Genomic DNA, 25,997 nt, shown 5'->3' on the forward strand with positions numbered 1-25,997 from the left:
GTTAAGGTGTTAGTTAATCTTGGGAAGCAAAGGGAAAAGGAAAAACAGCACAAGTAGGGCTTGGGGCCAGTGCAGGTCTCTGTGTACAGAGGCTGGGCCAGCTGTCTCGGTCTCCCCTTGGTCCAAGATGCAGAGGCTCCAAGCATGTCAAGGAGCCAAGAGGAAAGACACGCACTATTTCTCCAGAGCACAGCAAAGGTCCATGGAAGCTGCTGTAACATTCTACGAAAAATGCACGCCTATCCCTCGTGTTTATTAAAACTAGTCATTGCTGGGGCGCCTGGGTAGCTCAGTTGGTTGAGCATCCGACTTTCAGCTCAGGTCATGATCTCACAGCTCGTGAGTTTGAGCCCCGCGTCGGGCTCTGTGCGGACAGCTCAGAGCCTGGAGCCTGCTTCTGCTTCTGTGTCTCCCTCTCTCTCTGCCCCTAACCCACTCGCATTCTGTCTCTGTTTCTCTCAAAAATAAACATTAAAAAAAAAATGTAAAAAAACTAGTCATTGCTACCTATTGTAACCTCAACATTTCAAAGGCAAAAGCTGCTCTGCCTTTTCATTACACTCGGCACAAGCAGAAGTTCCCCGCTCCCTGTTCCCATAGATAAAGAGTTCTGACACAAATACTCTAGATCAAAGTGTTCAATAGAACCTAAAAACTAAGCAAATACCACTAAACGTGTCAGGTGGTAAGGACTGGTCTTCCCAGATGGACATATTTAAGAAACCTCCTTCTCTGATGATGACTGAGGAACCCCCTCACCCCCTAAAAGAAGGAAACTCCAGATCTCTCACTCTGTCTGGGGCATCAGCTTACACAACAGAAATGCATTCTCTAAGCTCTCTCTACTGGACAGAGGTCTTACCATCCTGCAGGTGCACTTGTGTTCTTCCACTGTTAAAATCCAGCAAGCTCAAGCAGGCCACAAACGACAGATTCCTGTCACCCTCGACTGCAGCTCTCCCAGGTAACCCCCAAACGGGATGCCCATTTGCAAACAGAACAGTGACACCTGATGCCCCAAGTGTTTCCACATGCTCGTCCTTGCTAATAACCCTGAAAACCTCAAGGCAAGCACTTCACCAGGCTCCTTAAAGCCAACACTACAAAAGGCCAAGGCCAGGATCACCAAGCCATCTGACAATTTAGTGCCTGTGCAAGCAGCTGGGGAGCTCCCTCCGGCCTACCCACAGACAGGGCACCCCCCCCCACTCCCCCAGCCCACCCCCGCTCCAGCAGCCGAAGCCAGGGATCTCCTGATCATTCACTGATCTAGGACCCTAAAAGCAGGTTTCCGTTTTCCCATCTCAAAATAAAGGGAACGGCTGTGGCTGGCTTTGTCACAGAGACTGAGCAACTCCGTAGTTCAGGTGCGTGGATCTTCTGTCACTGCTGCTCTCAAGCCTGACATCCTGCACAGCCTGGTCTCCGGTGCCAGAGCAACCCCCCAAAGCCACTCCTACTCATGTCATCAAGTGATCAAGTCTGCCACTCCAGAGAAGCTGTTCTCTCCGGCACCCTGGGTGTTTTTTGTTTTGTTTTTTAATTTTATTTAAGAAATTTCTACACTCCATGTGGGGCTCAAACTCACGGTCCCGAGACTGAGCCACCCCATAGCACAGTTCCTTCTATCTTCTATGCCAACATTTTTACATTACTAAATCGCATTACCTATATAATTTCGGATTCTGCTTATTGCCCTCAAACATGTATTTTAGGTATTTTCAAAGCTTCGTGTGCATTTTCAATAATTATAAACACATGTGCCACTAGTTACTTAATCGTTCTTGTACTGCTACACATTTAGGTTGCTTACTTTTATTATTATGATAATCCTATTAAAACATCTTTGCACCGACACCATTGAACACGCTTTAGGTAATTTCTCTGGGGAGGATTCCAAGTAGTAGAAGTGCCAGATTAAAGGGTTTGACTGTTTTCAGATTTTTATACGCAACCACCAGGCCACTCTCAAGAAGCCCTGTATGGATGTACATCCCTCTGTCCTTAGAACTGAGGATTTTCCTTACCTCTCTGCTCCTCACGACCACAATTTTATGGTAAGCTTACCCACACTGTCAGAGGGCTAGACATAACATTTGTGTCCTCCCCAAATGCCGGGGTTTTGGGTATCTCGAAATCCCCAGTGAGGGGTGCTGCAGGCAGGGCCCTTGGGACGAGGCGGCCAGACTCACGGTCTCTGCCACATGCAGACAGGACAGCAGGTGGCCCTCTGTAAACCAGGAAGAGGGAGTCCCCCAAGACCTGAGCACGCCGGCACTCTGAGCTGACTTCCAGCCTCCAGAACCGTGAGGAGCCTTTACTGAGGAGTCCACCCAGTCTGCGGTGCTAGTACAACAGCCCCAACAGACTACAGCACAGCTCCCACCCTCCCCCATTTTCTACTGCTCACATCCTTTCCCACTCACCCAGAATCTTCATGTATTTGCCTTAATGAGCTCCTCAGTCATTAAAGATCATCTTATCTTGTTGAAATTGTTACAAACGTTCCACTCAACTTGTAATTTGGTTTCTACTTTTATTAAACTTTTATGGAGCCTATCAATGTTGAGCTTTCCCTTTGTTTTCATTCATTGCTTTATGTTCTAAAAAGCCTCCTCCCACTCCAACGCATTAACTGACCACACACAGATCCACAGGCACAGAACGAAAGCCTGGTTATGCACAATCTTGCTTTGAGCAATCTTTGGCTACACACTCAAGTCTGGAGCTCTGAGTATGAATACCGGGCAGCCAGGCTTTAATGAAGCGAACCCATCAGTGACCGTGGGAGAGAGAAACTGCAGTTAGTCAACAAAAGGAACAAGCAATCCTGGGAGTAGGGGAGATCAGAATCCAGAATTACTAAGCTCCTCTAAAATGTCCAATTTTGAGGGGCACCTGGGTGGCTCAATCAGTTAAGCACCTGACTCTTGATCCCAGCTCACATCACAATCCCAGGATTGGGGGGTCAAGCCCCGAACTGTGCTCTGCACTGACAGCGTGGAATCGCTTGGGATTCGCACTCTCTCTCTGCCCCTCCCCTACCCGTGCACATGTGCGCTCACTTTCCCTAATAATTTTTCAGTGAAAAATTACAAGATGTTCAAAGAACCAAGAACACAAACACAAAGGCACTGAATGAAACCCGTGCACAAACACAAGGCACTGAATGAAAACGGCCTGAGAGGCCCTGGTGCTGGTTTAGCAGATAAAGTCTTCAAAATAGCTGCTCTAGGGGCACCTGGGTGGCTAGGTTGGGTAAGCGTCTGATTTCAGCTCAGGTCATGATCTCACAGTCTGTGAGTTCGAGCCCCGCGTCGGGCTCTGTGCCGACAGCTGGGAGCCTGGAGCCTGCTTCGGATTCTGTGTCTCCCTCTCTCTCTGACCCTCCCCCATTCATGCTCTGTCTCTGTCTCAAAAATAAACATTTAAAAAAATAAAAATAAAAAAAAAAGCTGCTCTAAATATGTTCAAACAGGGATTTCTGCTTTTGCCTGTTTCTGTGTAGAAATCATACTCCATCCAACGAAGTCAAAAGCTGAACAGACTGAAAAATCAACTCCTGCTGGACCCCTATGGTAGAGAGGACAGGACGCAAGGCAAACCCCCACCCCAAGTCTGGAGAGGCCAACACACCCTGGGAGCCCTACTTGCCGGAGCCCGGGCGCCCCAGAAGAAACCACACTGCGAGCCAGCAACGGGGCGGGAAAACGGGAACCATCACTGACGGACTGCTAGAGGCTCAGTGCAGACAAGTGTGAGTTCAAAACTCTGGGGGAGACCCAGTCGTAGAGAGGCCTCCTCAGTACTGGGAAATTATCATCTAGGAGTGTGACCAAATTCCCAAAGCCTCAGAGAAAAACACCCTTGGGCTTTCAGCAGAGAAAAGAAGAACCACTGGAAGAGCCATTCGGAAATAACAGCTCAGCATCCTGGTACTTATGAGGCCTGCCCTCAGGGAAACTAGTTAACTCAGACTAGCCTGCTGAAACGCCCTGGCAAAGACCAACAGCCCAGCCCCCTTGGGCCACCTGATCTCCAGGCAGGAGGGAGGGGAGGGGTGGGGGGGGGAGAATTTAAAACACACCAGTGGAGTTCATGGTCCAGAGGCACAGGCTCCCTGATGGAGCGCCCCCCTCCTCTCCCCGCACACCTCACCCCCTCAGTGAGCACTTCCTTTTTTACATGATACACGACGTTCAATTATCGACAAAAACTTACAAGACTCAGCAAAAGGCAAAACACACAGTCTGAAGAGAAAAGCAAGCATCGGAAGAAGACATGGTGGGGACGCTGGAATTATCCCACCAGGAACTAAGAACAAGAAGATTAAGATGCTAAGGGTTCTAACGCAGAAAGCAGATGGCATGCAAGAAAAGACCGGCAAGGAGGTGGAAATCCCAAGAACTGAAAACCGGGAGAAACACTAACAGAAATGAAGAATGCCTGTAATGGTGTCAATAGCAGATCGCACACGGCTGCAGCGAGAATCCCAGCGCCACAGGCCTTAACAGCATCCCTCAGGGCTGAAAAGACAGAGAAAACACAACATCCAAGGATGGTGGGGACTGCACAAGGTGTAAATACACACGGTGGAAGTACCAGAAGGAGAAGAAACACAAGAGTTCAAGCCATGAAGACGGAGAATTTCCCCTAATTAATGTCAGACACCAAAACCACAGATCCCCGGAGGCTCAGAGGACACCAGGCAGCATAAATGCCAAAACACCACACCCGTGCACATCGCCCTCAAACTATAGTCAAAGTTAAACTTACAGCTCCCTAAGAGAGCCCAAATTTAAAAGGGGATAGCAGAACTGAACAGACACCTTACAGGTGGCAGTAAGCACGTGGACACAGGTCATCCGCGAACTGCCGACTGAGACACTGAGACGGCACCACACACCTCGTCCATCAGCGAAACCCGATCAGACACCAGCAGGCGTGGCAGAAGATGCCCCACAGGGGTCCTCCCTGGAGGACCGTGTGCGGTTTCTTACAGAACTGAGAACACACTCCCCACAACACCCAACAATCACAGTCCTTCGCATTCACCCCAACAAGCTGAAAACACGTCCACGAGAAAACCTACGCACGCGAGTTCACAGCTGCCTTGTTCACAATCACCAACACCCGGAAGCAAGTGAGAGGTCCTCCAGTGGGTGATGGACAAACTGGTCGGTCCAGACAGCAGGGGACTATCCTGCATGAAGAGGAGAGCCAGCAAGCCTGAGAGGTGCTGATCATGGGGCCTTGGCAAAGCTCCACCCTCTCCAATGTCAACCTCAAGCTGCTCTAAAATAAGTCGAGCCTTTTTAAAAACGTCCAAAGAACCAAAACAGGTATGCCTAAAGAATTAACATACATAAACAGTGACACAAATACACTATTTGACCGTAAAAATAACCAAATGGTGATTGTGAACTGAAAGGTGTGATAAAAGTGAAAAATCCACTCGAGGGGCCCAACACTAGATGTACAACAATCAGCCAACAGAAAGGACAATAGAGACCCTTCAGTCTGAAGAACAGAAACAAGTGAAGAAAAACTCACAGCAGCTCCGAGACCCATGGACACCATGACACTTCGCACGCACAGCACGAGTCCCAGGACAGTCCTAAGCCACCCAAAAGCACTAGCTACGTGCCAGCATAGGTGGGCGATCTCGACCGTCACTCAGGAGCCACAGGACGCCCATCCATCCTGTCCTGCCCGCCTCCAGTCTCGTACCTCCACCCACAACTCTCCCCACTGCTTTCCGCTGAGCCCAAGCGGAGACTCAGTCTCTCACCAACAGTCTTCCTCTTGGGGAACCTTCTCCCATCAGCAGGGTTAAAAATACCTAAACTTCCACAGTTTGCTGTGAAAACAAAGCCACGCCAGGCAGTGTGAAAAAGCTCTTCTGCTTTACTTTACATGTTGTATTCTGCTCTACAGTTTACTTTTCTACATCGTTTATAAATACAGAATTCAAAAAAGAGGAATTCATTCCTGGCTTAGTCACCAAAGAGTGGCAGACCCTGGGCAAGCCCTTTAACAGCTAGAGCTATGTTCTCCCCTGTAAAAGGGGTGCTACACCCAAAGAGGGTTTCCATGGATTCTGAGTTATGTCCATAACAAGTACAATTTTAACATGTGCTATTTACCAACACAGCTTTATGAAAACAACAATTTGGATGTGATTCTGAGGTCAAGGTGTTTTCCCATCCTTCTCAATGAAACAGTGGCTGACTCAGAACAGCACCTGTGATAGAAAGGCGCTTCCCTGCCCCCCCATACAAGAATAGTTCAAGAAAGAAATCCAAAAAAGCACTGATGATGCTTCAAGCTGAAGAGGGTTACAGAACATAAAATGCAAAGGACAACAACTTACCAGGACTTCTGGAAAAGCATGGTTGCCTACATCCGCAAAATCCCTAATGAAGGCAAGACTACTGCAAAGACCAGAGAGATGACGTGGGCTCCAGGGGCGGGGCCCTGCCTTGCTTCTTCTAACAGTTAGGGTTAAGTGGACAGAACCTCAGAGAGGAGCAGCCGCCCCCTCTCCAGAGCAGCACTGTGGATCCGGACTGGTATTCCGCCCAGGACACCCTCCCCTGGGCGGAACCCCGGATCTCACAGAGGAACATGACGAAGAGGCCGCTCCCCAAGCTCGCCTCCTGTGAGGCCCTCAAGCACCCCAGACCACTCTCACTGTGCTTTGGACACAGAGCCGCACACGCAACACGTCGTATACTAACGAGCAAAGCAGTGGAAGAGCCACGTCATGGGGACGAACATCCACGACGAACATCCGACAGAGACCCAAAGAGGGTGTGGACAGCAGAGCAGAACCAGGAGAGGCAGGCGGCCCCTCGGGGTACGGGCCATGCTGGGGAGCCCCGCACAGCTTGGCTGAAGTCTGCACCCAGACAAAGTCAGAGAAGCAGAGGCTGGGACTCAAGGACTGCTCGGGAAGAGGGCCTGGTGTCGACCAACACGTAGAAATCCAGTCTGAGGCAGCAAGCCGAGTCCACAGGACAAGAAGAGTGGAAGTGAAAGGAGGCAGAGGCAGCAAGGAGATGGGGGAGTGGGGGGGTAGGGGGACAGGTGCTGGCTGCCACATCCTGCTGCCTTCACCAGGGCCTGGCACAGAGCAGGGGTCCAATCACCGCGCGTCAGAGCAAGGAGCCCTCCAACATCACCCTGCTCTGGAAGGTCGGGGGCCAGTGGGAAGTGAATGGTCAGCATGCCGAACACGCAAACTCACAGCAGAGGCTGTGGCTATAGGTCAGCGCAGTGGAACAGACTTCCGTCCATCACGCGTCCTCTCCTTTTCCTACAGGAGCACAGGAAGTGAAACACTCAGATGCTCAAAGCAGCACCGATCCATAGTGGTTTCACTTCAAGGACACACAGGTGTCACGGACTCAAGTGGACACTTCTTCTCAGGAAGCGTCCTGTGCAAGACCAGGAGCAGGGAAGAAACGCAAAATGCACACTTTCCACGGAATGGAAGACAGAGCCACACTCACAAAGTGTACTACGCCGGTTTATCACACCAATATATGCCAGCCATTTCAAAGGTGATCCAAATAATACCATTTCCTATTTCTGCAGCCCATGCAATGGTTTAGGGACCAGGAAAGAGTAGATTAGACACTAGACCTAGCATCACGGGTATTTTTTAAGCTCACATATTGCTCACGTTAAGTTTCATAACGTCGTGTTCCATTCTGAAGCATTCGTCTTCACTGAGTGCGACGTATAGATGCTCTCCTGTAATTGCACACTACCCGATGCACGAATCCATCAATCCCGGAAGAGACTTTATGTCAAGAAACAAGTAAACTAGAAACAGTACTGATCTGAAGTACTTATAATCCACCCAAAGCACAAGTAAAACGCCACGTGGCGCCTATAAATCACATCGTGCGCTTTTTTTACAATCTCGCTTTTGAGGACTTGAAACAGTAGGAGGGAATACTACGTTATGTGACAACAGAAGGGTATAAGTCTACTTAAGTAGTAAACAAAAACATAAGATCATGGAAGATTAGAAGAAAATACACCAGAACGTTAACGGTGGTCGTAACTGTGCAGCCCACAACAGATGATTTCTATTTCCTCCTTCATACTCCACACCATTTACCTACAGTCTACACTGCAGAGTTTTAGAGACATTCAAAAAAAAAAAAATAAGTTATTCTTAAAATGGGTTTTGCAGGTACTCACCACGTTGTAATAGCTCTTGTTAATGGCAGTAGTATCAAATCCTTTGGGAGGGCTCTTCAACGTTCCTGATTTAGGAGACACGGGCTTTTCTGAAATAAAAACGTAACGCAATTTTACTGACCAGTACTGGAGACCACACACGCCAGCCCCCACAGCCCAGAGCTACTGGTCCAGGGACCTCCCGTGAGAGCACCAGCCAACAAGGGAAGTTGCCAGAGGCCCGTGCCTCCCTCATGCTCATGCCCTGAGGTCAGGGAGCCGGCATCCCCCCCAGCCCGTACGTGGCTCGCCCCATACTCCCTGCTCGGGCTCAGCGTCTGACAGGCCATGCTCCCTGACTGTCAGCAGAAGAAAGAGCACGAGCATGAGCTATGCTAACAGATCACAAGTGCAGTCAAGATAAAATACCAGCCAATGCGGGCAGATACGTAACGATGTTAAAACACCAAGACGCAGAGTCTGGGCTACACGTCCAATTCAGAGCACTCACAACGCAGGTCTCTCCAAACAAGTAGGATCTGGCTCAGCGTGATAAGCCAAGGAGGAGGAAATCCAACCCGAGCAGGGGCAGAAAACAAGAAAAACCCACGGAGCCTTAAGAACCTCCACCCCAGAAACCGTAGTGCGAGCAATTGTGATTACTCGAGGGTTCAAGTATCTGTACGCTGCCCAGCGTTCATTCAACACCTGTTCAGGAGATTCGCCAGCAAAAAAGGGATCGAGGAAGCATATGCCGACTGCCAGTGTGGCTCTCAGGGTGGGCGGGCGTGTCAGTCACTGGCTACCGGGGCTGGAGAGCAAACTGGGGTGGTTGGGGTGGGGGTGGGGGGAAGGGCAGGGGCATTCGAGGAGCAGGTCACACACCCGCCTCACCTGAGTAAGTCAACGCTCTGTCCCTCTGGTGTGCTGTGCTCAGCACCCTTCCACCCACCTGCCCCAAGTCTCTGCTAGCTCCCCCAACAGTGCCCTCAACCCCAAACACTGCCAAAGTCTCAGGTCCCCACTTCCAACTTGCTGCTTAGTATTGCCGTTATCTGCCTAGCAACAGAAACCCAGAAATGCCTGAAATCACATGCACTAACTGTAGGCCTTCCCCTTCCTATGGAATGAATGGTCTGCCTAAACCGTCCTTCAATGCCTCACTTGCTTTTCCAAAAGGTTGACAATAAAGCACAAAACAGGTGTTGTTCCCAGTTGAGAGAACTCTCTGCTCACAGGATGAAAACAGAACTCCGTGAGAAATGAACCACTTCTGAGCCCCTAAGAAATATCAACGTGTTCTGGCTAACACACATTCCTTCCCAGTCTCGCACCTACAGGTAGGAATTTAACTATAGAAGAAAAAATTGACATGCTTTTACCTTAAGAAAAACGATGCCTTTCACCTTTGGAACCCATCATTTAGGGGACAAATACAGATAAAACTAAAGGTGAGCACTGAAGCCTGAAAGACGGTCACCGGACCACAAACACCAACGCGTGTGCTATTACCTCGGACTGGATTTATTTTAAGTTGTTTCTTATTTCTGAGAGAGAGAATATGTGGGGGAGGGGCAGAGAGCGAATCCCAAGCAGGCTCCACGCTGTCAGTGCAGAGCATGACACAGGGTTCAAACCCATGATCTGTGAGATCGTGACCTGAGCTGAAGTCAGCCGTTTAACCAACTGAGCCACCCAGGTGCCCCTGATTTATTTTTTATTTTTTATTTTTTATTTGAGAGAGAGAGAGCAAGCGCGCGAGCAAGCGCACATGCGTGCGTGAGCTGGGGAGGGCAGAGGAAGAGAGAGAAGGCTCCACGCTCAGCACAGAGCCCGACCCAGAACTCGAACCCATGACCCTGGAATCATGACCTGAGCCAGAATCAAGAGTCAGACACACAACCGACTGAGCCCCCAGGTGCCCAAGCTTTAAATTTTAAAAGCAAATAATCTGTCAAGTGCCTCATTTAAGACACACCTCCCAACAGCACAGATAACATTCAACTAACTTACTGGGAGAACCAGGAGAAAAGGCTTTTTCACAAGAAGTAGCTCGAGGCTACGGCACCGTGTAAAAACAGAGGGCAGGCAGAAGAGAGCCACCCAGTGCAGGCGGAGCCCAAACACGCGGTCTCCTCTCCTGTGGAAAAGGGAGTCCACAACTCTGCCAACGGCTACAGGGCAATGACTGCCACGGGAGGGCCGGAAACATCTCCCCAAACCCCGTGGGCCCTTCCCGACAGAGGGCTCCAAGGTAAGAAACCCCGGCACCGAGCGGTCACAGAGGAGCCGTGTCTGCCTGTGGTGCCACCAACCGCAAGGCACCTCCATGGCAGGAGGCCCCGAGGGAGGGAGACCGCTGCCCTCCCACAGCTAAGGCGGCGCGGTGAGGCCAGGGCTCCGCAGCTCCCCCGCAGACAGCCACAGCAGGGCCCGCTCCACACTCGTCCCAGGGCCCCGGCCCTCAGTCACACGGGGAGGGGACACTCGGTCAACACGCCGGGCAGGAGGGGCCCAGGATGCCAGGTTTGCCTCAGGAACCTCTGTGCAGCCCGAGGGAGCCCTCCAGCACCTACTCCCCACCCGCCCCTGCCCCCCAAAATAACACCACCACCATCCCACCCACACACTTAGACCATAATATACCAGTAATGGCCAATTTTAACAAAAGTTGCGCCCAGGAAACATTAGAAAACACTCAGCCTTCCCAGTATCTTAAGAAAAATAAAACATTTTTGGCCCATCCGATAGCTAAAGATTGATACAATTCACTGGGACTGCGGGGAAACCATGAGAACGTAATTTAGTGTTGTCCTACCAGGCGCCGGAAGATACAGATCTCCCCTTTCTTCCAATAAACTAAGAATGCCAAAAACAAGAGAATTTAACCATGAATATGCTAAATGAATAAAGGGGGAGGGCACTGCAGAGACCAGACACAGCCCTGAGTGACAAACAGGAGGAGCTCTTGGGGACCCTTTGGGCAGGCTGACAATGAGAAGCCTATCCTGCTCGCCAACCCAGACAAACAGCATCTCGCAAGGACGCGGGCTGGGAGACACAGCCCAGGAGAAATCCAAACCCTGAGCCCGCCCCTGCGGAGGCATATGGTCCAAACCCACTCCAGCCCCCAAAGGGCCCCAGGGTTTGCCCAGGGCAAGAAAATCTCTGGGAGCCCCCGAGGAAACAAATGTCCCTCCTCTCTGTAGGAATGTTTCCACAGCCCAGGGCACAGAGGTACCCCCAACCAAACCCCCAAAGACACAACTATAACAAAGTTACAGCTCACCAAGAACTGAACCCAGTATAAACAGATACAACATACAAAGGAAATGGAACACCCAAGATGTTGAAACAAGGGGAAAATTTAGGAGACCAAGGAGTAAGTATATTTAAAACGCCTGGAAAGAGGGGCACCTGAGTGGCTCAGTCGGTTAAGAGTCTGACTCTTGATTCTGGCTCAGGTCATAATCCCATGGTTCATGAGTTCGAGCCCTATACTGGGGTCTGTGCTGAGACCTGACAGTGCGGAGCCTGCTTGGAATTCTCTTTCCCTCTCTCTATCCTGCTTGCCTCCTCTCTACCTAAATATTAGAAAAAAGAAAGCCCCACCTGGAAAGAAAAGAGCCACAATGAATAAACAATGCACCACAAAAATTAAAAACACCTGAAAAAGAACGAAACCATTTCTGGAAATGAAAACTCTGGTCACCATCACAAGTAAGAGGAGACGGTGAACTCAAAGATCTGAGGAGTGGACTCCAAATGAATGAAATCCAGCGAAACAAAAAATACAAAAACCAGATTAAAAGCCAAAGGAGGCAAAACAAGACAGCTAATAGGATTTTCAGGAGAAAGCAAAAGGAACGAGCAACATTACTGGAAAAGACACTTTCCAGAAGAGACATCTTGAGCCCTGGGCTAGAGCACCACACTACATCCCCCACAAAATCAGAACCATCCCGCACAGAGGGAATGGCGCCTCTAGGTAGCACTGAAGGTGGGGGCCCTTGAGGAAGCCCACACAGGAGACACCCCCCTTATCCATGAGGTCTATGTTCTCAGAACCCGGAAAATGCTCCAAACCGAGCATACCAAACCCTACGTGCACACCTGTGATAAAGTTTAATCTGCAAGTTAGGCACAGAAAGAGATTAACCAGAACCCAACAACATACTCCAATAGAAGGTACGTGAACGTGCTCTCTCAACGTACCTTGTCCTGTACTCTCCCTGTACTCTCCCACTCGTGAGGTCTTGAGGGGATCAAATGCCCACCGAGGAAGGGAGCTACGTGGCACGGTGTCAGGCTGCTGACCTCCCGACGCACGCCGCTGCTCCTGGACCTCGGCTGACCCGGGGTAAAGGCCCTCGAAAAGCAGGTCCGTGAATGTGCCTGTGCCAACAGCCCTCACCCCCGGCCTAACTTGACTATCACAGGCTCTTCCCTGCTGCCTACTTTGGGAGAAGGCAAGCTTGGGGAAGACGAAACATGAATAACTGGTTCAAAGGCTCCACATCCCCTACTGCCCCTGGCTTCGAGGGGTGTCAGTGACCCAACAGAGCCTGCTGCCAGCCCCGAGAACCACCAGTTCCAACTTTCTCCTACTGTCCTCTGGGCAACAGCTGTCACCTCGCTCACGAGCCCCACGCCGGTCATGTCACCAGCTTCCTAGCAGCCATAGTGCCCTCGACCCTTTCTGTGGTCGTGGGGATGTTGTGCTAGCGACACACGCTCAGGAGCCCCTGCGTGGGGACCATACTGGCCCTGCTCTGCAACTTGATTACAGAAACTCGCCAACACGAAAGCAGAGAGGGTCACTGTCTCTGCTCATACCGAGCTTGGACAGTGAACACTCAGATCCCTCCTTTCCTCTTCCAGAAGCCTTACACAGTGGATCCCAAACATGGACATCTTAGCCCCTGACACTTCAGTGCCCGTCAGACTGGGACTGATGACAATGCAAACATCAGGCCACGATCACACCTGACAAAGACAGGAATCCCTCGTTATTGCCTAGCACCCAGTCTGTATTTACATCTCCCTGGACTCAAACCTGTCACAACATGACTTTGTGAGGCTGGCGTATCTGACGCAGGAACCAAGTGAGACCCACACAGTGTGTGCGCAGTCACGCCTCTCAGGCTTTTATTTAGTGCCAGCAGGGAGCCTAGCGGACCTTCACCTTCTCAACTGTCTACCACATTTTCTATTTCGGGAATCTCAGGTAAGCTTCGTGATTTCTGGAAAGACACCTTGGTTTTTCACTACCAGCCCCCCCCCCCCCCGGTTCCCACAACACAGTTCACTCAAGTATTTGCTGAATGGATGCTGCCTGTGGTTTTGGAACCAAGGGCAATCATAACAATCCTGATGATGTACATGGAAAACACAGCTGACTGGAGGCAGGATGGAAGGACGGAGAAAGGTCAAGGCAGGTCCTCGTGTTACAAAGCGGGGCACCAAGGGATAACCACGGCATGCACACCAGATCCACGGTGAGGCATTACCCACGAAGGGAAGCAACAGAACAAAACGTAAAGCCCAAGCTGAGGAGGAAGCGAGGGGACCAGGAAAACCGGGAGCCCCGGGGGAGGGTGTCTGTGGGACCCACATCCATACAGAGCAGCCCCGCAGACGGGCAGGGGCGGTCACGCAGCTGCAGGGCAGATATGGAGGCCGGGGGTGCTCTTGTCATCCCAGCTGTGTCCTCACAGGCTCCCACCACCTACCAGGGTCTCATCCCTGACACTGGGGGATATCACCCCTGACCCCTGACTGCTGTCAGTCAGCTGACCTAGGGGACAGGTCCTTCAAACAGGATGTTGAAGCACAGTCCCCAGAGAGTGGAACATCCCCTAGAACGCCCACCAGCACAGCTGTTCGGGAAGAGCACGCGGTGTTCATCTGGAGGAACACTCACCCCCACGTCCCAGAAGAATCCCAAAGCATCTCACCCCAGAGCCCTCCACCCGTCTTTCTGAGTCCCCCCCTCCGCCGCCCCTACAGGCCTGAGGTGCAATCTTACATTTGAGGCTCTTTCTGCCTATTATCAAGTGTGCATCTGGAAGAAACCGTACAGACAGGCCTACCCTCTAATGCAGCTTTATCCTGGGTGCTTTCAGAAACCTCCCATCACACGTGCATGCGCACATACTTTTCCAGCAATACGGAAATCAGTTGCTACCTCTGTCCCTTTCCCTACACGGGTTATATTCATAAAACTTCTTCCATAGCCGATCGATCATCGCACCTAAAACCCAGGTCACTTTTTGATGCCAGATGTAAACATGGCCCCCTCCACCCCAGCGGCACATGGGTTCTAAATGCACAGTCTGGTGCGAGGCCTACCACCCACAGAGCGTCCATGATGACTTAACAGTAGCAGCGACCAGCAGCCCTCTCCCCACCCCACCCCCAACCACTGGCCTCATCGCCTCTTTCCTGAGGTCTCCCTTCAATTGAAGAAATTCTCCAGAGAGTGTGGCCTGAAACATGCACGTGTGTATACAACACAGAAATCCGTGGGTTTTAAGTGTGATTTTGAGAGCACATGCTCGAGCAGGGGAGGGGCACAGAGAAAGGGAGGCATAATCTCAAGCAAGCTCCACATGGTCAGTGCACAGCCTGACATGGGGCTTGAACCTATGACCCTTAGGATCACGACCTGAGCTGAAGAGTCAGATGCTAACCGACTGACCACCCAGGTGCCCCAGAAATCCATGGTTTTGCACATCAGAACAATGTGCATGGCAACTAAATGCGGAGCAACAAGGGTGTCTGCTGTGAGGTAGCAGAGATTCAGGGAGGACAGGGCACATGCGGCAAGCAGTGGAAATCCCTTAAGCGTATTCTTGGAGGACACCGGCCTGCAAAGAGGACTATCCGAAACAAGAAAGCACACATAGGTCAAGGCACACACACACAACAGCGAAGCCTGACAGCCACACTGCCATCTGTAGCTGCCAGAGGGCAAATGATCATGGCTACCGACACCTGCAAGAAATGTGAGATCAAGTGGACATTCTTGAGAACTTACCTGGAAAAAAGCAGCCCAAAAGGGGTCAACTCAGGGATGGTGGTTTTGTTTATTGAACACATACATTCGTAAATCAAAAACTTTAACGAAGAGAAAGTCACAATTTAGAGGAAGTCAGTGTTTGTTTCACAAGTAAATGATCCTGACATGATCACCAGTTAGGATCGGGCACACTCTGTTTACAGAAAATGAAGAATTACACTGTAAATGACAACGCTTGTCTTAAATACACCCTTCTAGAAGGGAATCCTATTCCAACATCGGAGTCACAGAAATTACTGAGAAGTTACGATACTAACATGTTACTGTGACCCTGGACTTCCATTCTTCACTGCTGTAAGATGATACTGTAAAAACATGATCTCACATCTTTCTGTCTCAAATGCCCACATCAAAAATCAGACAGGAACAGGTTTCCTTAGAATATGCACAGATAATCTGTGAACACAGGATAGGAAGTTATTTCCAAAAGGTTATCCCCTTGGCCCCACTGTCAGCTAAAGAGGAAAGTGGCATGACAGACCACCAATCTGAGCAAGTCTGTTATCATTTGCACTTTACAGATAAACTGAAAGATGTGAAAATTCCCAGTTTCTTGGTCTCCATTCAGTACAAAAACTATGGATCCCATGGGACCCAATGCAGTTACAAGCATGTTTAAAGGGGTCTCTCTCATGCCCATGCAGACAGAAACATGGGGTAAGACACAAAACTTGGCAGACAGTGATGCAGTTGCCCTGACACAAGTCCACACCGACAGACATAGAAGTTTGTTTGTTTTTTTAAGGATTTCTAATAATCTATACACCCAACACGGGACTCAAACTCACAACCCCAAGATCAAGAGTCACACACTCTGCTGACAGAGCCGGCCGGGTGCCCCTTACACATACTGCTGCTGTTGTTGTTAAGCAAACTCCACCGCCGGGAATGGCCGGTTCTTCTTAGAGCTGCATCTGTCTACACCCAGCACCTCTCTGGCTGCACACTCCACTCCGAAAGTAGGGCCCCACAGCAAGACATTCATGCCACACTGCCAGACTCTCCAAGGGGGGCAGCACACCATGGAACCACCTACCGCCAAGAGCAGTCCTGAGCCTGCTCAGATCCTTTTAGAAGCGACTCCCCAAAGTCACCTGAAGAGGACTCTGAGACCCACAAAGTATCCTTTCAGTGTAATTTTCAAAGGGTAAAACTTTGAAAACTCCCTGAGGAGAAACGTGCACTCTTACTACTACAACTCAAAGTCAGACCGAACTTCCCATTTGAATGTGTCATTCGTAGCAGAACCCGGGACCCGGAGTCAGCAGACGTGGGCCCAATCAGGCTCCACGCCAAATGGCAGGTCCCCGGCACCAGTGCTCGGGGTCCCCTCGCCCCTCGTCCTCCCAGAGAGGGCCAGGGCAGCACTCTCAGCCCATAGGACTGGCCAGGCTCTTAGCTCGGACTCGACCTGTCCCAGCCTCATGCTCACAGGCCAGTGCCGGGGCCAACCAGTGACTATTGGCAAGTCCGATGAGCCATAAGCTAAGCTCCATTTCCCAGCAGCTGAGTCCAAGGTTGAGGCCACACTTCCGTCCCCATCAGCCGGACACCGGTGCGGTGAGGACAGCTGGCATTAGAAGGAGGATTCATACCTGCGCCCCGAATATCCCGATGTCTCCTGGGACTGTGTGAGGACTGAATAAGGCCACTGTAGAAGCACTTCAGACAGTAACCAGAACACAAGCAGCCCAGGCACTTACTGTCAACTTTACCGTATGAGAAAAATACAAACAGTGAGGTACCATTTCACACCCAACAGTTATCATGGGGGAAAAAAAAGTGGTGCCAAGGACGTGGACACACCGGAACCCTGGCATACTGCTGGTGGAAAGCCCGACAGGGCAGCTGCCACGCAGGCAGCACGGCAGTGCCCTGCACGCTGACCACCATCGCCCTGTGAGCCAGCAATTCCACCCCGAGGTATAGGCCCAAGAGGATGGACAGGACTCAGATCTCACCCAGGACCACAGAAACCTTATTCCCAACAGCAGAAGGTGAAAAACAACCAAAATGTCCAGCAACAGATGAATGGATGAGCAAACTGTGGTTTTGAAACAGAAAACAGATACGGCCAGGGGTCTGCACCTGGTCTGGGCCACAGGAAACGACAAAGGTCCTGGGAGCGCTGTATCAGGAACCGTGACCAGAGAGCAAGTACTGGAACAGAACAGAAGATGCTCCCAGCACTCTGATCCCTTAGGAAGTTACAAGGGTTTCAGAAGCTCTACGTGAGGTCAGCGGATTGCTCGGTACAGAAAACTCACACATCTGGTGACAGAAGGGCTGGGAGAGCGGCGCTCAACGCCAAGCTCCACAAAACACAAGGATTTTATATACGGCTGACCCTCCAACAACAGAGTTTGAGCTGCACGAGTCCACTTTTACATGGATATTCATCAATACACTGCAGTACTGTAAATGTGCTGGCTCTCTCATTTTCTTTCTTTTTTTTTTTTTTTTTTTTTGAGACAGAGAGAGACAGAGCATGAGCAGGGGAGGGGCAGAGAGAGGGGGGGAGACACAGGATCCGAAGCAGGCTCCAGGCTCCGAGCTGTCAGCACAGAGCCTGACGCGGGGCTCGAACTCAGACTGTGAGATCATGAACTGAGCTAAAGTCGGATGCTTAACCGACTGAGCCACCCAGGTGCCCCGGCTCTCTCATTTTCTTAGCAATGCCTTAACTTTATCGTAAGAGTGTGGTACATGGGGAGGCTGGGTGGTTCAGTCAGTTAAGCATCCGACTCTTGATTTTGGCTCAGGTCATGATCTCATGGTTCATGAGTTTGAGCCCTGCCATCAGGCTCTGCGCTGACAGTGAGGAACCTGCTTGAGATTCTTTCTCTCTCCCTCTTTGCCCCTCTCCGGCTCTTTCACTCCCTCAAAATAAAAAATAAGATAAAATAACTAGCACAAATACAGAAAAAGACAAATAATACATCCTCAGCAAAAGCACCCAGAGTGATACAAATTAACAGCCTGAGGCACCTGGGTGGCTCACTTGGTTAAGCATCCGACTTCGGCCCAGGTCATGATCTCACGGTTTGTGAAGTCAAGCCCCACATCGGGCTCTGTGCTGACAGCTTGGAGCCTGGAGCCTGCTTCCGATTCTGTGTCTCCCTCTGTCTCTGCTCTCCCCAGCTCACTTGCTCTCTCTCAAAAACAAACATTAAAATAATTTCTTTTTTATTAACAGCCTGTATGATAGAGCAAACTCCCAAGTCCTAATTTTAAACTGTTACCATAACCAACTGAAATGCTACTTTTAACTACGGATCCTTCATGCCGGCACCCCAAGGCAGGGGTAAAGTAAAAATCACTCTCCTTGAAGAACAACTAGAGAAGAAGGAGAACCCTCAGCCCAGGGCCATCTACACAAGCTTAGCCAGGGAGGGAGAAGCCCTCGAGTGAGTGCAATCACCTGTCCTGGAGGACAAGCGGCATCCCTCTGCCCGCACGCCACTTACCACTGGGCTTGACCTCCCGCACGTAGTTGCTGGGAAACCAGCCGGTCCTGCCATTGTGCGTGCCCTCCCACCAGCCGCCCTCCTCGACCCGCGTGACGTGGATGATGTCGCCTTTCGTAAAGGAGAGCTCGTCTTCATTGGTCTGCTGGAAGTTAAACTTCGCTCTCACCACCAGTTGGCTGTTGCTATTATCGGTCATGTCCTAAAAAGGGAAGAGGGAGAGAAAGATTTCATGTGGTCTGCCTCATTACAAAGTGAGGTGTTTTACTAGTATAATCAGAGTGCAGCTGCCCCGTTCCAACAGCAGAGCACTTTTTAAGGTAGACAAGCAGGTTTCCGACCTCCCTGCAGTGCCCTGACCACCACCACCTCGTTCCAGTCCCAGAGGAAACCCTCTTAGTGGTTTTAAAGGTCTTTTTCTGGCCACAGTTACACTTACATAAACATGACATACTTTCATGTACACTTACATCAAATTATACAGTACATCCTTCAATACAATGTACAAAAAGTTAACACACTGAGGTGATTTCTAGAATTATTTTAGTCTCAACTGTGTAACTTAGCTGTATGGCTGTGCCAGTAATTCTCCGTTACTAGATTTAAGGTAATTCCTAGTATTTTTCTACTGCAAGGCAAGGCTGCATTAAAACTACATGCACATCTTTGAACACACCTGTAAATAAATGTATACCTTAAACTCAGAGGTCAGAAAACATGCGACATATTTTAAATTTTAGTACCTATTTCTAACTGCCCTCCAGAAAGTTTCTCCTTACACTAAACTACATTCCCACCAACAGTAATTCAGGGCTATTTCTTTACACGCTCACCAGCACTGAGTATCGCCAAGCATTTTTATTTTTGCCAAACTGCTGGGAAGAAATGGTACCTCCTTTCAGTTTGCATTTTTCCTCAGAGATTAAGCTTGTGTGCCCACTCTGAAAGGTGGGAAGAGGAGGCAGCCCAGCTAGAGTTTCTTTCTATTTCCATCTTTCCCAGACTAGGTGCTGGAGAGGCTTGTAACCGGGAACCACCAACAGAAGCAAACTAAACACATCCCCAAGAAAAGCCTGATCTCCCGGTGAAAGAAGGGGGGCAGAGGACAGGCCCACCCACCGACAGGGGGTGTGCCCTCAGTCTGCGCCTGGGCGTCCACGGGGATGGGGAAGAGACATGTCCCATGCCCCACCGAGCACCCGCTTGCACTGGTGACGTCAGCAAAGATCAGACCGGGAGTCCCTGCTCCACCCTTACCAGGTGGCAGCATGTGGCCCCATCTACCCGCTAGCATCTCAAAGAACTAGGCTCAAAAAGGAAAAAGAACTTACAAAATTTACTCAAAATGACAGTGAAAAAAGAGCCCCAGGAACATGTGGAAAATGACGGGCCTGAGACTGGAGTCACCGGTGGAGGAGACAGCAGTGCTGAAAGGCAGTATGAGGAATGCGGCTGAAAATGTCCCCAACCTGAAGACAAAGCCACAGAGCCAGGAAGCCGCATGGACCCCACAGGGAAGGAGCCTAGAGAAACCCGGCTCAAGTCACATGGTAAAGACACTTCGGAAAACGAAGAGAATTTTCGCATTGGAATAAAAATACGGCTGTAGTTACGCGAGCTCTCCAGCACTCCCCGGCCCATGCGCCCTCTCTCTGAGAAGCTCCTATAAGATGCACTCCTCCTCAACAGCGGGGTTGGTCAAGAAAAAGCAGAAGAGGGGGAGATGGGCTTGGGTCAAAGGGAGGGTGGGGTGACACAGGAGGACGGCTCAGGCAGCATCTGGCAGGAGCCTGGCTACAATCAGGAGACTCAAGTGGCCACAAGACGTCAAGGCAGTTCCCTGGGAAGAAGTGAGAAATCCTAATGGGTCTGAATGTACAAGAGATTCTTAGAAACCGGCAAAAGATGAGGGCTACAGTCTGCAAAGGGTGCACAGAACACTCCAACAGGCAATGATCATTTACTCCAGAAAACACCACGCTTTCAGGAAAGGAAGCACAGTGATTACACACACCCTGACCATCCTGTGGGTCTGGGACATGGTGAGGGGACACTGACCGGACCCAACAGAAGCCATGGGGGCACTTGGCCAGGAGGAAGGTACAGGCCAGGATGCAGAGAGAGACCCCGACCCCGCTCCATGACAGGAAATCCACACTGACCACACTGCAGGCTTAAATCCAGCTTCACAGAGGCGTTCACGGAGACAATACAGGCAAACCCCCGGGGGCCGAATGAGCAAGCGGGACCTCCTGCACCAAGTCTGGAAGGACCCGAGTCTAACCAGCTATGCACGTCACCAAACCAGAAGACAGACAAAGTGCAGTGGTGATAGAGCTTCAAGAGGAGCAGACAGTTCTTAGAATGTTTATTCTTTATTTAATTGCGTATTTTACATTAACTTACAAAAAGTTAATTTAAGTACATGCGTTAAGTGTCTTATCTAACCAATTTAACACTTCATACGTACTGAATGTTTAATGCTTAGAATATCCTAAGTATTAACATGAAAAAAAGCTCCCTTCAGCACTGGGCAAACTGAATGAAAGCTCTGGCTGACATGCTGCTTGCTTGGCGCACTTGAATGGCGAGGGACAGCTTAAAGGTCACCAGCCCCGCGGAGGCTCCCTGCCCCCTGCCCCCCCACTCCCCAGCGATGGCACAGGTCACAGCCCTGGTTAAGGAAACCGGATCAGGCTGCCACACGGCATCGGCTCATCTCTGCAAACCATGGTCACCCTGCATCAGCTGTCCACCACAATCTTCACCCCCTCTCCTTCCTGTGACCCACCCTGGGCAAGCTGGCTTTGTGTACAACCCGCACAGAGCCAATCCCAGGGATCCGTTAACACGTAACCAAGAGCAGGGGCAGAGCGGGCCCCAAGGAGGTCGAAGTACCCCCCAGGAGCGACCCTCCAGCGAGCCCAGCCATGTGAGCTCAGCCACCAGTGCACAGGCCCTCTCCAGGCACAACACCAACCTGAACGTTACAAATTAGGGCGACTACACTCTCCCCCCACGTCACCAATTCTCTGCACTCAGGCACAGGTCAGGCGAACACCACTGCCGCGTCTTCCGCACAGAAACAGCCACTCCACAAGGACAGGGGTGTCCCAGGACAGGTAGGAAGAAAGACACAGAGGACAGGCAGCCAGCCTAGATCTCTAGAAGTTTAGATCCACCTAAACTTCTGATGCCACAAGTGTCCAAGGATTCAGCACCTACTATACCAAAGATGTAAGCTTAAGATGATGTTCTAAGGAGTGTTACGACAAGATGCCAGAGATGGGGTGCGAGAGGGTGCCCCAGACAGGATGCCGCAACGGCTCCACACCATCATCCAGCCTCAGATCCCAACACTCAACAGTAGCATTCAGGTCACTGCCGCTGATGTCGGCAAACTGGAGAGCAAGTATTTAACCGCTCTCCTCTTTGGGATTTCTCTCCTTCCCCTATTTAAATGCTCTCCTGCAACTGAAACTCATCAGCTACCTGGGTTCAACCTGACACCCCAGGACAGTCCACAACACAACGGGCTGAGCCAAGAGCAGCCAGTCACGGAACGAGTGCACGCTGTGCAATTCCGTTTATGTCCAACACAAAACAGGCGAAGTTCATCTTTACCGTCAGAAATCAGGACAGCAGATGCCTTTTGGGAAAAGCAGACACAACAAAGGTGACACCGGTCAGGTTCTGCTTCTCGATCTTACACAGGAATGTCTGACTTGTAGAAATTCATCTAGCTGTTTTCTAGATGTAGGTTTCAGGTCACTAAGTCAGTGATGGGAGGACACTGTGGGGCCCACTTACTGTACCTCGTCTGGGAGCAGTAACCTGTACCCACCACACTTGCCCCTCAGAGCTGCCCTCCGAGGCCTACAAAGGCCCACCTGTCAATATCAGGCACACCCAGAAATGCATCAAGTGTTTTATCCCACGTACTGAAGTCACCCTAACAACCCAAAACCACCATGTCCTGGAATGCTACCTTCACACAAGCCCCGTCCTCCCCGTTCCCTGGAAGGGGTAATCTCATTCACAGAAGAAAAGCTGGTCAAGGAAACACCCAACTTCTCTTCCAATAGCTAGTATTTCCCTGTCTTGCAAGCTTAGGTAAATACTGTAACTTCTCTACACTTGCTTGCTCATAATGTATTTCATCAACTAGAACATGCCAGAAATTAGACAATACCTTTTATATACTCCAAATGCTGTCAATTATGACATACCATCAACTTTAGGACACATGCTACTTTTGAACCTGTGAGAAGGTTTCAAAAAAAGGTCTCAGAATTGCTGAATTGCGGTACAATGAAGCGGCAGAGGTGGTAGAGACGTGAACAGCGTGGAATGCGTGGACACACGGAGATGCAGGTCTGAGAAACAGTCCTGGGAGCGCAGGGACCAGGGCTGGCCCAGTCCCAGGTGGCAGTGGGGACCACAGGCACAGGCAGTGCTTGAGGGGCTCAAGGCAGGACTCCCACAAATGAAGGGTGGTGGCAGCAAGCACCTGACCTCACCACTCCCCACAATCAGGGAGGGAAACTTGGGAACTCAAGGTCATACTTCTCAGGAGTCAATGGATGAAGACTCTGGCCACAGAGGGACAGGAGGAGTCCCAAAAGCAGTCAGTACAGTTTATTCACCAGTGAAGGGTGAAGTCAGCCCCAGACCAGAGGAAAAACAAGCCCCAAGTCAACAGCCTGAGCCCCCCTCCCCTCCAAGGAGCCGCAGTCACTCGGTCCGGGGGAGGGCACAGCATGAGCACAGGGGCACAGGAAGAGCTCAGTTTAGCAGAAGGTGTGGGCGGGGGTAAGGGGATCACCCCCAGAAATGAACAATGAGGAAGTAACAGGGAAGAAAGGAAGTTAGAACTTCCATGTCAGTGCAGACAGAACACCAGAACTGCTCAAACTGGCCTCCATCACAAGCAAGAAACCCATCCTGGAGTCAAGGGGTTCAGTGACACAGAAGCGATCGTGCTGACAGCAAGCACTGAGGTGGTGGTCAGGCAACGCGTGCTTAACAGAGGTGCGAGTGAACACGTGTGACCAGGGGCTTTCAGAGAGCACCCTGAGAACACCCGTCCTCACCCTGGGAACGGCAGCGCCTCACACGATTTCAGGCTATGGTTTGCTTTAACAAAGACCACAAAATTTACATCCAAGCAACCACCTACTGTTTTAACTTAATTTTTTATTATGGAGAATTTCAAACACGAAGTAGAAGACAATGGGTAGGTGGAGGTTCACCTATCACCTACTTTTCTCCCTCTCCCCATATTATATTGCCCCTACCCCTCTGGCCACCATCAGTTTATTCTCTATGGGTCTGTTTTCACTTTTCGTTTATTCATTTTCTTTTCTCAGATTCCACATACAAGCGGAAAAACGTCGTATTCCACATTCCACCATCCACATTACTGCCAATGGCAGGATTTTATTCTTGATGGCCGAGTAGACTGCGTGTGTATGTATACACACACGTTTCTCTCACACACACACACACCTTTATTAATCTGTCTGTGGATACGAGTTGCTTCTGTATCTTGGCTGTTGTAAATAATGCACCTCTGAATTTATTGTAGCATTTATCTTTTTAAATTAGTGTTGGTTTTCTTTGGGCAGATACCCAACAGAATTGCTGGATCATATAGTATTTCTACGTTCCATTTGAAAACCTTGATACGGTTTTCCACAGTGGCCGCACCAGTTTCCATTCCCACAACTGTGCCGAGGTCTCATTTTCCTCCACGTCCTCGCCAACACTTGTCATTTGTCTTCTTGACCCCAGCTATTCTGACAGAGGTGAGGTATTCTCTCTGGTTCTGCTTTGCATTTCTGTGACGGTCGGTGAGGAGCACCTTTTCATGGGTCTCTTGGCCATCTGCAGGTCTTTGGAAAAAGGTCTATTCGAGTCCTCTGCCCATTTTTTAATTGGGTTTTTTGGTGTTGATTTGTGTAAGTTCTTACTAGATTTTGGATAATAACCCCTTCTCGGAGAGGTCGTTATTGTACAATATCTTCCCTCACTCAGCAGGCTGTCTTCCCCATTTGTTAATGGCTTCCTTGTCTGTGACAAAGCTTTTTATTTTGGTGTAGCCCTAATAGTAATTTTTGTCTTACTTGCCTCAGGAGACATACCTAGAAAAATGTTTCTATAGCTGATGTGAAAGACATCACTACCTTTGTTTTCTTCTACGAGTTTATGGTTTCAAGTCTCACGTTTAGGTCTTTAATCATTTTTTTTTTGTGTATGCTGAAAGAAACCAAGTGGTCCAGTTTCACACTTTTGCATGTTGCCGTCCAGTTTTCCCGCCACCATTTGCTGGAAAGACGGTCTTTCCCCATTGTATTTCCTTGCCCCCTCTGTCAGAGCCAGACATGTAGTTATGGGTTTCTTTCTGGGTTCTCCATTTTGTTCCACTATCTACAGGTCTATTCTTGTGCCCTTACCATACGCTTTTGATTGTTGTGGCTTTGTAGCGCACCTTGAAAACTGGGATTGTGATACCTCCAGGTTTGTTCTTTCTCAAGATTATCTTGGTTATTTGAAGTGTGTGTGGTCCCATAGAAATTTTAGTATTATTTGTTCTGGTTCTGTGACAAGCACTCTCTTATTTTCACAGGGATTGCATCAAATCTGCAGACTGCTTTGGGTAGTATGGACATTTTACCAGTATGGACTCCTCCAATCCATGAGCATGTTTCCATTTGTTTGTGTCATCTTCAGTTTCTTGCACTGTTTTATAGTGGAGTACAGATCTTTCACTTCCTTCATTAAATTGATTCCTTTTTTATTCGTTTTGGTACAACTGTAAATGAAATTAACAATTTCTCTCTCTGCTGCCTATCACACAGCTTTAAATAAACATTTGTGCCATTCTTGGGGCACATGGGTGGCTCAGTCGGTTAAGCATCCAACTTTGGCTCAGGTCACGATCTCGCAGTCTGTGAGTTCGAGCCCCGCGTCGGGCTCTGTGCTGACAGCTCAGAGCCTGGAGCCTGCTTCGGATCCTGTGTCTCCCTCTCTCTCTCTGCCCCTTCCCTGGCTTGTGCTCTCTCTCAAAAATAAACTTTAAAAAAAAATTTTGCCATTCTTGCTTCATTGTAATTTTTAATCCAAGAAATTTCCCTCAAAGTACTATCAGTAACACCTGCAGAAAAACCGAAGGGCACAGGAAGTCATTGTCGCACAGCAACAGGGCAGCAGCCAGCAGGGTCTTCCGAACATAGCGGGTGCAGAGGGCTTTTTAT

The 25,997-nt window shown here is 50.0% G+C and overlaps 1 protein-coding gene across 8 annotated transcripts in view; it reads right to left on the reverse strand.

Moving 5' to 3' along the window:
* ARHGEF7 (Rho guanine nucleotide exchange factor 7) overlaps nt 1-25,997 on the reverse strand; it is a 108,895-nt gene that overhangs the window by 47,990 nt on the left and 34,908 nt on the right. For all 8 annotated transcript variants that reach the window (XM_040487074.1, XM_040487073.1, XM_040487068.1 and 5 more), the window contains 2 exons: nt 18,742-18,943; nt 8,215-8,303 (listed from right to left, as the gene is read on the reverse strand). In XM_040487074.1, coding sequence (XP_040343008.1) covers nt 8,215-8,303; nt 18,742-18,940 — 288 coding nt within the window. In that variant the 5' untranslated portion in view covers nt 18,941-18,943. The remainder of the gene's footprint in view (nt 1-8,214; nt 8,304-18,741; nt 18,944-25,997) is intronic.

This window comes from Herpailurus yagouaroundi, unplaced genomic scaffold, assembly GCF_014898765.1.
Source record: "Herpailurus yagouaroundi ecotype Mexico unplaced genomic scaffold, PumYag 164, whole genome shotgun sequence".
Taxonomy (NCBI): domain Eukaryota; kingdom Metazoa; phylum Chordata; class Mammalia; order Carnivora; family Felidae; genus Herpailurus; species Herpailurus yagouaroundi.